The sequence below is a fragment of the Trichosurus vulpecula genome, chromosome 7 (assembly GCF_011100635.1).
Source record: "Trichosurus vulpecula isolate mTriVul1 chromosome 7, mTriVul1.pri, whole genome shotgun sequence".
NCBI classification, from domain to species: Eukaryota; Metazoa; Chordata; class Mammalia; order Diprotodontia; family Phalangeridae; genus Trichosurus; species Trichosurus vulpecula.
This window is the reverse complement of record NC_050579.1, coordinates 272,614,731-272,628,205: the sequence shown is the minus strand read 5'-3', so window position 1 is coordinate 272,628,205 and position 13,475 is coordinate 272,614,731. Positions and strand designations below refer to the sequence as shown.

Genomic DNA, 13,475 nt, shown 5'->3' with positions numbered 1-13,475 from the left:
TTCTTTGTTACAACTGAAGACCAATCTTGGGGCTGGGAGGGGAGAACAGGCATTTTCAGAAATGACTGTGACATTAAAAAAAGGCATTAATAAAACTTTGAAAAAGAAAACAAATCACCACACTAAACGGGATTAGGAAAGAAGTGGGAGGTGAGGAAATGGAGGCAATAAATGCAGGCAACTCTTCCTAGGAGTTTGATTATGAAAGGAAGAAAATACAGACGACTGCTTGAAGAAATGGCGAGGTTAAGTGAGTCTTTTAATGGGGTCACTTTTTACTTTATTTTTAAAAAGCAAATTATATTTTATTTTCAAGTGAAAATCTGCCTTATCTCCTTGACCTTCTCCCCACCCAAGAGAGAACAAGAAAATGAAACCCTTGCTACAAATGTGTCACAAAATAAAATACATTCTCAAATTGGCCATGTCCAAAAAACTGTCTCAACCTGTACTGAGTCCATCACCACTGATACAAACTAGAAAGGTTATGGACTCAGTGCAGATGGCGGCATGTCTCATCATGAGTCCCCTGGAACCACGGTGGGTCACTGGAGTAGCTGGAGCTCCAAAGTCATTCAAATTTGATCATCTTTACAATATTCTTGTTATTGCATACATTCTTCTTCTGGTTCTGCTCAAACTACTCTCAATCTTCCCAGGTTTCTCTGAAACTGTCCCCTTAATCATTTCTAACAGCACAATGCATCATATTTATATACCATAACTTGTTTAGTCATTCTACAGTTGGTAGGCACCCCCTCAGGAATTGTTTTTTTGGCCACCACAAAAAGAGCTACTATAAATATTTTTGTACATTTAGAGAAGGAAATGGCAAACCACTCCAGTATCTTTGCAAGGAAAACCCTAAATGAGGTCCCGAAGAATCGGATATGATTAAACAACTGAACAACATTTGGATCTTTTCCTCTTTCTTTGATGTTTTAGGAGTACAGACCTAGTGGTGCTATTGCTGGGTGAAAGGGTATATGCAGTTAATAGCTTTGTGGGCATAGTTTCAAATTGCTCTCAGAATGGCCAGAGCAGTTCACAGCGCTGCCAACAGTGTATTAATAAACCTGTTTTTCCACAGGTCCCTGAGCATTTGTCATTTTCCTTTTTGGTCAACTTTGCAGAAGAGAGTGTGAGGTGGAACCTTAGAGTTGTTCTAATTTGCATTTCTCTAATTGTTGGTGTGTAGAGTATTTTTCATAAGATTATTGATAGCTTGGATTTCTTCTTTAGAAAGCTATTTACTCATATCATTTGACCATTTATCAGGGTTTGCTCATTCTTCTATATCTGAATGTGATTCTTATATATCTGAATGTGATTCTTTTATATAATAAAAATATTTCCTTTATCATCTCATTTCTTAAGGACAGGGCTAGAAATGCAATGCTACAATACACCAGGTAAGTAGAAAACCCACAACTCTCGGGAGGGGAAGGGCAGGAGAGTGCTATTGCCCAGAGTCCTCAAAAATATATGCACACTATAAGAAACGATGAGCAGGCAGATTTCAGAAAAAACTGGAAAGACTTCCATGAACTGATGCTGAGTGAAGTGAGCAGAACCAGAAGAACATTGTATATAGTAACAACAACGTTATGTGATGTTCAACTAGGATAGACTTGGTTCTTCTCAGCAATACAATGATCAAGGACAGTTCCCAAAGACTCGCAACTGAAAATGCCTTCTGCATCTAGAGAAGAACTATGGAATCTGAATGCGGATCAAAGGATATTATTTTCACTTCTTTTTCTGGTGGTTTTTCCATTTTGTTCTGATTCTTCTTTCACAAAACAACTAACGTGGAAATATGTTTCACATGATTGTACCCGTATAACCTATATCAGATTGCTTGCTGTCTTATGAAGGGGGGAGAGAAGGGAGGGAAAGAAATTTGGAACTCAAAATCTTATCAAAATAAATGTTGAAAACTATCTTTACATGTAATTGAAAAAAAATAAAATCCTTTTAGGTGGAAAAAATAAAAAATAAAAGACTGAAAGGCAAAAAATATATATGTACACTACTTTGTAAAGGATGTATTTACTATTTCTGCCTCTTTACATTTGTTTGTAATATCTCTGTGCCCTAGTACATGGTCAATTTTTGTAAAAGATCCACGCTGTGCACAGAAATATATGTATTCATTCGTTGTCCTATTAAGAAGACTTAAAGGACCTTAAAGACTAAAAAGGCCGTAAGTTTTTTAATTCTAGTTTCTCCAGAAATTTGTTCGGTCATGTTTTCCCTCTTGTTTCTGTTGGACTTACCCAAAACTTACTGAGAAGTACTGAAGTCTGTTGTCATCATTGTGTTTTGTCTAGGCCTTCTTGAAGCTCAGTATATGTTTCCTTTATGAATTTGGATGTTAAGGTATTTGGAGTATATATACTTATCACTGATATTGGTTTGTTGTCTATGGTTCTTTCCATCACAATATAGTTTTCTTTTTTTTAATCCCTTTTTATTTTTTGAGTGTTTGTTTTTGCTTAGTCTGATAGGATGATGGTAACTCCTGAGGGGATTTTTTTGAGGGGATTCCCTTGATACATAGCAAATTTTTTTCCAACCCCTCAGTTTTATTTTGTCTATGTCTTTGTATTTTAAATGTTTCTTGTAAGCAACAGATTGTAAGGTTTTGTGTTATTGTTTAATCTGTCACTCTTTTTCATTTTACTGGATGTTTAGTCCATTCATATTTAAATTTATAAGAATTATTTAGGTTTATATTTTCTTCCATCTGTCTCTGAAATTATTTTTTTTCAAGTCACAAGTTTTTCCCTTCTGCTGTAAACACAATATTATGTCCCTTCAGTTACCTTACTAGTTTTTTTTTTAAGGTTGCCCTGTTCTCACTGGCTCTCTTTCCCTCACCTCTGATCTCCTCATCTGTTATCCCTTACCCTTTATTAGTTTCTCTCTCTTTTTTGATTTTATCTGGTTATATATTTCTTGTCCCCCTTTTTTCCTTAGCCAAGTAGAATTTCCACTCTTCCCTTTCAGTTAGTTCTGTTAATTAATTTTAAAATTTTTTTGTACCCCTTTCCAAAATGGATTTCTCTTCTTCTCATCATTATCCATTTCTTTCTGTTTACTCTAGATCTTCATTCCTCTAATCCATGACCCCTACAATAATCAGGTTTCTCTCTTTTTCTGCATTCTTCCTAAAATCAAAGCTTCCAAAGAATCCATTCTGGGCTCTCCCCTCTAGGTGCTTTCTGCCTGGCAGAGCTTATTCCATGGATTCCCCTCTTTCACTGTGCCTCACTCTCAGAACAATGCCAAAAAGGTGTCAGAGAGGACACAGCCCCATAGTACTGCTCCTCTCCCATCACTAATCTATACCTATTCCTGTTGACCTTTTTTCTACGTTTACCTGGAAAGCTCCCTCCCGGTGTTCAGGCTGCATCAAATCCTCTGGATACTGGCTGCCCCCACGGGTTTCAACCACCCTACCCCCTCCCCCCACCTCCTCCCAGAATGAATAGACTTTTCCCACCAAATCCCTCAGGCCTTATCCAGTGTCAAGTTCTCATCTCCCTTCACTCCTAATAGCATTCATCTATGGAACTCCTTCCTACTTTTAAAGTAAGACCTTCCCTCCCCTACCTTTTCAATTTTTCCCTCCTCCTCCCCACTCACTCCTCCAGAGGCTCCTCTCTGAGACCACAGAGGTCACCTTCACCTCATTGTTAGCCCTTGACTTGGCCCTACAACACACACACTCCTCTCTATTCCCCTACTGTCCCCCCCATCCCTTTCGTGTACCCTTACATGCTGTAATGTAGTCCCACAAAAGAAGCCTTTACCTGTAGGCAAGGTGTCACCAGGTTCTGTCTATGATGCCTCCTGTCCACCTCTTCACTGTCAGCTCTACCGGATTTCTGCTTTCACCCGTCTCCTTGTGTACATTTAGAATGGTGGCTCTTACTAGTCTTTCTGTTGTCACTCTGTTGCTGTTGCTGTCTTTGCTTGCTGCATTTATTCACTCCTGCTTTTCTATTTGAGGTATTTGAGAAGCAAATAATCTCTTCAGTTCTGACTTTCTTTCTAAAAATCTTTCAAACTCTTCTTGATTATTGAATGTCCATCTTTTGTCCCATAAGGTTAAACACAGATCTGCAGGATGGATCATGCTGGGTGGCATTACCACACATTCTATTCCCTCCTTTTCCTGGTGAGTGAAGAACAGTCTTATGTTATTCAAAGGTCCTTTCCTTTGTACTGGAGGTCTTTCTCCAGATGACTTGCAGAACTTGTGGTTTCTGGATTGAATTGTTAAGTTTAGCCATTATGTGTCTCATAATTTGTAGACTTGAGCTGTGGGGTTTTCCGGAGGTGATTTGGAAATCCTTTCAGTGGGAATTTCATTTTCTGTGTTCAGAAGTTCTAGACAGTTCTACTATTTCCTTCATTATAGCATTAAGGTTTTTTTGGTCCTGTTATGTTCTTCTGAGAGATCTATGATCCTTAGGTTGTCTCCATGTATTCTGTCTTTGAGCTCAGTATGTTTTGCTTGAATAGCGAGCATATTTTCTTATACTATTATTATTTGTTTTCCTTCTTCTAGGCATTCTCAATCCATTGTTCTCTCTTTTGTTTTTTGATGAGGTTTGTTTTTCTATTCTGCTCATTATTTTTGCTGTGCAGGACATAAATTCTGCTCTCATAATTTTCATTTCTCTTTTGTGTTGTGATTTGTGGTTCTGTGCTCTTGTCAAATTCCACATGGTCCTCTGTCACATCAAGTATTGGATCACTTCCCTTTATTTTGCCCTACTTATCCATAGATGCCTAAATTCATTTATTAGATTTGTAGGCCATTTTCCTTCTATTTTTTCCTGTTTATTTACCTGTTTATGTTCGAGGTCTTTGAGATTTCTTCTTCCTGAAATCGTTGGTACTTTCAGTCCTTTTTCCTCCCTTATTTTCATTATCACTCACTTCCCAACTCCTTCCCCTCTGATTATGGTTTCCTTGGGTGCTGGATCTCAAAGCATCTCAGCCTCCTCCAACACTGAGCAATTCATGGTTCACCTGCCTAGGTCTTGCTGCCTCAACTCAACGTGGGTGGTCCCAGGGGGGTGGGGCTGGGCTGTGTACTTTCCCTCAGGCTTGTGGAGTGCTACATAGCCCCCCATAATTAGGTGTCTTGTTCTGATGACCTGTCCCACTCCCACTGTTCCTTAGTTCTCTGGCCCTGCACTGACAATTCAGAGCCAATTGTCCCTGGTACAGGCAGTTCAACACTTTGCAGCACTAGTGCTTCTGGGTTGCAGTCCCTGGCAAGTTTCGCTTGGGAAGGAATGGGACCAGGAAGGACTGGGTCCAAGCTGGCTGTTGAGGTGCAAGCAGTACCTATCAGTAAATCCTTGGACAATTTTTGTCTCATACTCATGCCACACCCTGGAAAGCAGGACCATATGATCCTCAGGAATATGAACTACCTACAAGACACCTGCAACAGGACCACTTCTGGAATGGTTCCTAGAGAGAAGCTTCCTCAGCTACTACACCTGAATAAGTGCTGAGGAAACGAAAACTCCTTTCAAATCCCCAACACACTCAGGCCAATTATGTTCAAAGGATCTTGTTTCTTAAGAGTGTAAGTCAATTTACACTACTAATTATTTGCCCGAAAAAGTATTTTCTTCATAGAAAGTAGGGAAAATAATTCATTTCTACTATAATGAAAAGAGCATATGGCTAGTAATGGAGGCAAGGCTTCTAGTCCTAGCCATTAATGAACTATATAAACTTATCAGTGGGCCTTAGATTCCTCATCTGGAAAACGTATAAATTGGACTAGATGACTTCTAAGTTCTAAAATTCTTTTATCCCAATGACTAAAACAATGAAAGATTAAAAGATCACCAAAAGGAAGTCAAACTCTGTGAAGCTAAAAAAAATGCTTCTACCCCTAATAGTAGGAATTATAAGGGCAGGATGTTGCATATATTGTCAGATGTGATCACTGTATCCCTTGTTTTTGCTCAGCTGTTTTTCTTTGTGGGAAAAGAAGGTTTAAATTGTAAAGAGGAGGGGTGTACCTGGGAATTTAAAAACAAAAAGGATACAAATAAAATTCTGTGATTCTGTAATTTGGCCTATGCTGAACCCTTCAGTATTCTCTTTCATTTATTCTCAAACTTAAGGCAACCAGAAAACCTGACACTCAAGAGTACAAACAAATTAGCAGCATTTAATGAGGTTAACCACTTCAACCTACTGGATACTCTCCCTTCCCTACGCAATATGCTCCGCTCTATTCTCTCCATGGCTTCAAAAACATCACACAACTTATTCTCTACAAGTTTCTGTTCAGCATTCTTGCCTGGCTCCTCCACCTCTTACAACCCCTTAGAAAAAGTTCTGTCCATCATGTCTTTCAACCTCTTCTCTCACTACATTCATGTCCTCGGCGATTTCATTCACTATCACAGCTTCAACTATCACATCCCTAAAGATGACTCCCCAAGTAAAATCTTTAGTCCTTGTCTCACTTCTGAGTTCCACACACATCTCCAACTGCCGTAACAATAATGGTAATAATATTTGTAAAGCATTTTACACATGTAACTCTTTTGGTCCTCTCTACTACCTACGTTCTCTCTAAAGATTTAAAAAAACCTGAGCTCACTAAGGCTTGCAAGGTGCTATTACAGACAAGGAGTTTATCCTCACAATAACCCTGGGAGGAGGCGTCCTTGTTATTTTAACTGTACAGATATAGAAAATCAGGTAGACGGAGGGTAAACAACTGGATCTGAACTCGAGTCTTCCTGACTCCAGGTCTAGCTCTTTCCAACTGGATGTCCCACCTGTACAAACTCAACACGTCCCAAACGAAGATCATCTTTTCTCCTAAACAAGTTGTTTCTTACTTACGTTTCCACTACTTCTGATAACAGTACCACCATTTACCCAGTCCGCTTTGTTTTCAGGTGTATAAGCAGCTCTTTAAGGGCTTTATCTTTGAGGCCACTAGGTGGCACAGTGGTGGACTTGAGGTCAGGAAGGCAAGCGGCCAGACCCTTACTGTGTGACCCTGGGCAAGTCACTTGCCTTCTGTCGTCCTCAATATTCTTGACTGGACACTGGCTCTTCCTCATCTGTAAAATTAGGGTGATAAGGGCGCTTCCCTCACAAGGCCATTGCGAGGCTCAACGCTTTACGAATCTTTATTAAAGGGCTGCATCAGTGCTAGCTAGTGGTAGTGTCCTCAGCACCATGCTGGCTGTTGTTGACTTTTTTCTCTCCCTCACTTCTCACATCCAATTAGCTAAAAATCCTGTTTATTCTACCCTTGGTCCTTTCCATCCATCTCCTCTTCTCTATTCCTGTGTTTACTACCCTCCTCTCACAATAAACATGAAATGTACAGGTACCTGCACCGGTGCAGCACAGGGATCTACTAAACATCCTGGGGGCTGTCCTCATTTCTCTTGCCAATAGGAGCGTACCAGAGAGCACCTGAACTGTCCACCTGTCATTCCGTGGTCTCTGGTGTGACTAGCCCATTGTCTTTTATGCTCATACATTTCTTTGCAAACATTCTTTGCTTTACTTTTTCATAATTCCCTGCTGGCAATCTACTGCAAGCCTGCTTATACACTCCATATGCTTCTCCATTGTCCTCTGGGAGAGTTTCATTTTCAATTCTTCAGAAGCTATAATGTTACATGACTCACAGTCTTTCAACACTGGAAGGATACTAATATTAAGGAGCTCATCTTTCCTTTACTTCAGGGAGACGCTGAGGGAGACTAAAAGAATGATACAATTTTCCAAAGGCAATTTGGCCCTTTGAAATTGTAAAATATTCCATGACAGCAGGAGTTTGTGTATTAAATAAACTTTGTATTTCCCACAGTGTGTAGAACAGTAAGTCTTTATGTAGCAGATACTTAATAACTGTTTGCAGAATTTAAACAAATTGAACCAAATTAAAATTAGGAAAACAGTTTCTTGGGCAGGAAGGTGTTGGGGGAGACTGGACCTGTGAGGTCACTGGTATACTAAGAACTACCAATACGCATCTGAATTTGTTCTGCAATATAAAATCTTAGAGAGTTGCTTAGTGATCTGCCTGAAATCATACAACTAGTTTGTGCCAGACAGAAGTTGGACCCAGATCTTCCTGACTCTTGAGCCTCCCAAGATATATATGCCATTATTCTGAAAACAGTGATCTAAATAAAGGCCTTTCCAGCTCTAGCTCACATCCCTATTTGGTCCATTACCAAAAGAGAACCAGATTTCACCACTAATCCAAATCTAAAATGGCAAGCAGACCAGCATGTCAACCGGGGAAGAGGATGCTCCAAGCAGCAGTAGAGTCTCACTCCACTTTCAGCAAACCAATTTACCACAGCCCATAATGTAAAATGTGGAAAAATTAGGTCAGCCTTAGCGTTAAGCCTGCGTGATCGGTACTGGTTACAATGTTTAACTTTTCCTCTTCCGGTAAGAGTCACCGCTCTGGAACTAAACTAAGGCAGTCACCAGTCTTCCCATATTCCAAACAGAAACAGACACCCAAAGTTAAAGGTATTATTACATCCATGTCAGATCAAATCTGATACAGAGAAGAAAAATGAAGTTAAAGTCTCCCTGCCACAAGTTCTGGCAACCTTCAAACATAACAGCTGGGACAGACCCACAGTTGCCTGTCAAAATACTGTCGTGCTGGCCACCTCTCCTCAGCCACAAGATTACCCAGGGACAAAATCATTGTTTAATAAATGGCTACAAAACCGTATCGGATTCTTTTTACAAGTGTCTCGAAAGAGTTTCAGTTCCAAGGGGAAGGCTATCGAACCTTCTTCCCCACCCCATAAATGTACCTCTAATTAATCTAACAAATGAGTGAAAGGGGGAGGGGGGTCAGGGCGAACGGCACGTAGTCAAGATCATATAGAATTCGGCTCTAAAATGCACTAAGACATTTGGGACACCCTCTACTTCAAGGGTGATGCGGAAATAGAGATTGGCAGCCTCTCAGAGTAAATACCAGACGCAGGAAAACGTGGGGGAATAGCAAATAACGGGGCGTGAAGATTCAGGGGCACAGGCACGCAAACGCTGGGGGTGAAAGTCTGGCGGCACCAGGACGGGGAGAAGAGCGAGAGTCCGGCCGCTGGAGAGGGCATCGCGAGAGAAGGGGCGCCACAGACTGAGAGCTGGAAGGGGCTTCGGGGGACGTCCAGTTCAACCCCTCGTCTCAGAGAGATCCGGAGCACCGCCCGGGGAAACGGGGGTGGGGGTGGGGGATGGCGGGAAGGCAGCATTTGAATTCAGGCCCTCGGCCTCCAGATCTGCCCCACTTTTTCATGGTACCACCCACCCCAGCGGGGAGCGCAGAGGAAGAGGAGGGGAGGGGTGGGAACACAAAGGAACGGGGCGGGACGGGGCGGGGAGCTTCAGCAGCACGAGGTAGGGGTCCCCTGGAAAGACTTCCTAAAGAGAAGCAACGGAAGGAGGGCCTGGGTTCAAATCCCGGCTCTGCTGTTCTTCCCCCGTGTGTGTGACTCTGGGGCAAGTCACTTCGTCCGTGTGAGCCTCGGTTTCCTGCTCTGTAAAACGCGGGGGTTGGACTGTGGGCGCCTGGACGTGCCACGGACACGAGCGCGAGCGCACACGCACACACACTCAGACTCACACTCACGCTCACACGCACGGGAGGAGACGGAGAGGCGGGCCGGGCGGGGGCCACCGAGCGCCCACCCTACCCCCGGCCCCGGTGGGCCCGGCCCGCGGCGGTCGGAGCGAGGGGACGCGGGGAGGGGGCGGCCGGGCCCGGGGCTCTCACCGGGACAGGTGCTTCAGGATCTGCTTCTTTATGATCCCAGCCATGCCGGGGCCGGGCCGGGCCGGGCCGGAGGGAAGGGCCTGGGTGGCCCCGACCTCAGTCCTGAGGGGAAGGTGGCCTCCGCGCCTCGCCGCTGCCGGGAAGACCGGCCGCCGCCGCCGCCGTCGCGCCCGTCGCCGTCGTCGCCATGACCGCGCTCCCAGCCCGGCCGCCTCACCCTCGCTTCCCCGGCGTCCGCGTCCTCCACGATCCCACCCACCCGCGCGGCGCCGACCTGCGCGGGAGCGAGGCCGGAGCGAGCCCGCGCCCGCGCTCCTGCCGAGCCTGTTCGCGCGCGGAGGCGCCTCCCAGCAGGCGGTGGAGGGCGCGCGCCTGCAGAGAGGGGAGGGGAGGGGAGGGGAGGAGAGAAGGGAGCTGGGGGGGAGGGGAGGGGAGAGAAGATGAGAGGGGAGCTGGGGAGGGTGGGGAGGGGAGAAGGGAGCTGGGGGGAGGGGAGGGGAGAGGAGAGGGGGAGGGGAGAAGGGAGCTGGGGGGGAGGGGAGAGGAGGGAGGGGAGACGAGGGGAGGGGGGGAGAAGGGAGCTGGGGGGGAGAGGAGGGGAGGGGAGAGGAGATGAGAGGGGGAGGGGAGAGGAGAGAAGGGAATTGGGGGGGAGGGGAGAAGGGAGCTGGGGGGGAGGGGAGGGGAGAAGGGAGCTGGGGGGAGGGGAGGGGAGAAGGGAGCTGGGGGGGGAGAAGGGAGCTGGGGGAGGGGAGAGGAGAGGTGGGGGAGAGGGGAGAAGGGAGCTGGGGGGAGGGGAGGGGAAAGGGGAGCTGGGGAGGGTGGGGAGGAGGAGGAGGAGCCTTCCAGCCTGGTTCAGGCTCGTTCCAGAGAGGCTCCTGGCCAGGTATGGGTTGATCTCTTGGTGAAGGTTAGTCTTCAGCTGCGGGAGCTTGTGAAACAAAACAAACCAACAAAAATGGCGGCCATCCCTCAGTGTTTTAGCAGGCTCCTTTAGTAAGCACTCCTTCCGAGGGGACGGGGCTCAAAAAGAGGCAGGAGGGGCTAAGAATCACATCGGTTTTTTTTAATCTGTAAACATGACCTTAATGGCAGGTATTTTAATTGTGAGGTCCATGTCCAATGACCAGCAAGTACACACAACAACAACTCACATTTATGTAGGGTGTCCTCGAAATCTTAGTGCGGTTTTGCTCCAAGATTTAAGCTATTAAAGCTTAAAACTGCACTAAGACTTTGGGGACATATAGCCTTATGGATGCATGCATGTATGTGTGTGTGTGTGTGTGTGTAATTTCATTTGATGCAGAACTGAATCATAATACTATTGTTCAGTCATGTCCAACTCTTTGTGACCCCATTTGGGCTCTCCTTGGCAAAGATACCGGAATGGTTTGTCATTTCCTTCTTACAGATGAGGAAACAGATAAGTGACTTGCCCAAGGTCACACAGCTGTTGTCTGAGGCCAATTTTGAGCTTCGATCTTGCTGACTCCAGACCTGCACTCTATCCACCATGCCACCTGGCTGCCCATATCATCACTGATAGGGATGGAAGCTAGAGCTAGCCTCTGGACTCCAGAAGACCTGGACCCAATTCCTCATTCTGATAGACTCTGACTGGGTGATGCTAGGAAAGTCACTGAATCCCTCAATGCCCCAGTAACTTTCTAAGACTGCAGGCTGTAGAACAGGTGTCCATCTACATTGGTAGAGGGGGCTTCCCCACAAGAAGTTCCTCATATTGAAATCCCAGGTTCGATTCCAATACAAATAAATAAAAAAGTCAGTTTTATCACCTGTCCAAAGACAAGACACGTCGATCATCTTACGTTTCCAGGGTCACAATGAGAGTAAGCACAAAGGCCATAACAGCTCACTTGCCAACACCAATTGCAGAAGATGAGCCAGGACTTAGCACAGTGCCTGGCATATCGTGGGCACTTCGTAAATGCTTGTTGACCGACTCATTGACTGCTGAAATCTACGGACCTCTCCTTAGAAGAATATTTTAAATGCATAAATTATACATAAAACGGCTAAACTGTATATAATGTTTACTACATGTAAAGCACTGCTAAGCACTTTACAATTATCTCATTTGATCCTCACAACAACTCTGAGAGATAGGCCCTATTATTATCCTCATTTTACAGACAGAGGTTAAGTCACTTGCCCAAGCTAGTAAGTGTCTAAGACTGGATTTAGAACTCAGGTCTGTTCCTGACTCTAAGCCCAGCACTCTATCCACTGTACCACCTAGGCTTGCACAGAAAATCAAATATATTTAAGAAAAAAAAGCTCATGAACTCTGGTTTAAGAACCCCTTTCTAAAGAGATTGAACTTAATAAAAAAACCCTCCAATTTAAGTCAATATATACTTTAATACTCTGAGGACACATTTAGGGCAAATGTGTAGAGAGAAGATGGTGAAAAATATGTTGGAGGATATGACTCTGTAGTAAGATATGAAAAACTTTCTATTTGATACCAGAGTGGGCGTGGGTGTGTATGTGTGTGTAGGACCGGATAGGGCAATGTTCTGGTCAGATCACGCTGACAACTGAGTGGGGGATGGACTAGAGTGGGAAGAAATTTGAGAAAAGGAGGCTAATCAGAAGGCTTTTAATAGTACAGGCACTGAGATGATAAGGGCCTGCACTAGGGTGGTGGCAGTGTCAGAGAATATAGAGAATATACTACCCAAGGATAACACCTGGGTGACTGAGAGGCTGGTAGTGCCCCCCTCAAAAATAACAGGGAAATTTGGATGAAGGGAGCATTTGGGGGAAAAGTTTCAGTTCCGGACATGTTGAGTTTAACATGTCTGCGAGACGTCCAATAAAGGAGACTGAGATAAAGCGGTCATAGATGCAGGTGAAGGTGAACCATAGCTGGTTTTTTGCCTTTCTTTTTAACCCCAGTGCTTAGCGCAGTGACTGACACTTAGGTGCTTAATAAATTCTTGTTGACTTGGAATTGACCAGGAAAGAGTAAAGTTCTGAAAACCCAGAGAGGAGAGTGAATCTGCTAGAGAAGACTGAAAAGGATGGTATTAAGGGTACATGTAGAAAGCCCAGCCTTGGCAAAGAGAAGGACCACAGCTTTATCAAAGCCTGGAGTAAAGGAGAAGAAAACAGGGGTTGATCACAAGGATCTGTGAGATGAAGACATGGGGAGAAGGAAGTGCTCACCACTCACCACCTCTATTTGGTCGATAAGCTAGGAGGGTGGAGAGAGGGTTGTCCTGTGAGGTTTAGGGAGAGAAGAGGTTTAGGGGAATAGGATAGAATCAATTAGGAAGGATAAAAGGACAGCCCAGTTGAGATTATATAAGAATTCATAGTAGACTCAGTCATCACTATTGTGTGACTTCCTCCGTCTCTAAGGAGGCGGTTGGTTGGTTGTTGTCCTTCCTGCTCGAAGAGGACCAAAATGACATCACTATGTTGGGGTCAAGATACAGCGTGTCCCCTTGTGGCTGATCAGATCAATAGCTCAGACGACTCTACCACAGGTTGGGCACAGATAGTCCACGTGAACATTTGTAGTGGAGATGTCTCTAAATCTGTGCGTCTCGTCTCTCCCCAGGCATCCTCCTGCTGGTGACATCATCTTTAAACCCTGAGTGGCAAACCCTGAAGCACCTTCCAG

At 44.6% G+C, this 13,475-nt stretch overlaps 1 protein-coding gene across 1 annotated transcript in view; it reads right to left on the bottom strand.

Annotated features, from left to right (window-relative positions):
- The window catches only part of UHRF1BP1 (UHRF1 binding protein 1), a 63,701-nt gene extending 53,584 nt beyond the window's left edge, over positions 1-10,117 (bottom strand). Inside the window, exon 1 of the mRNA XM_036766488.1 lies at positions 9,821-10,117. Within this exon, the coding sequence (XP_036622383.1) occupies positions 9,821-9,864 (44 nt within the window). The 5' untranslated portion in view covers positions 9,865-10,117. The remainder of the gene's footprint in view (positions 1-9,820) is intronic.
- Positions 10,118-13,475: the final 3,358 nt, after the last annotated feature.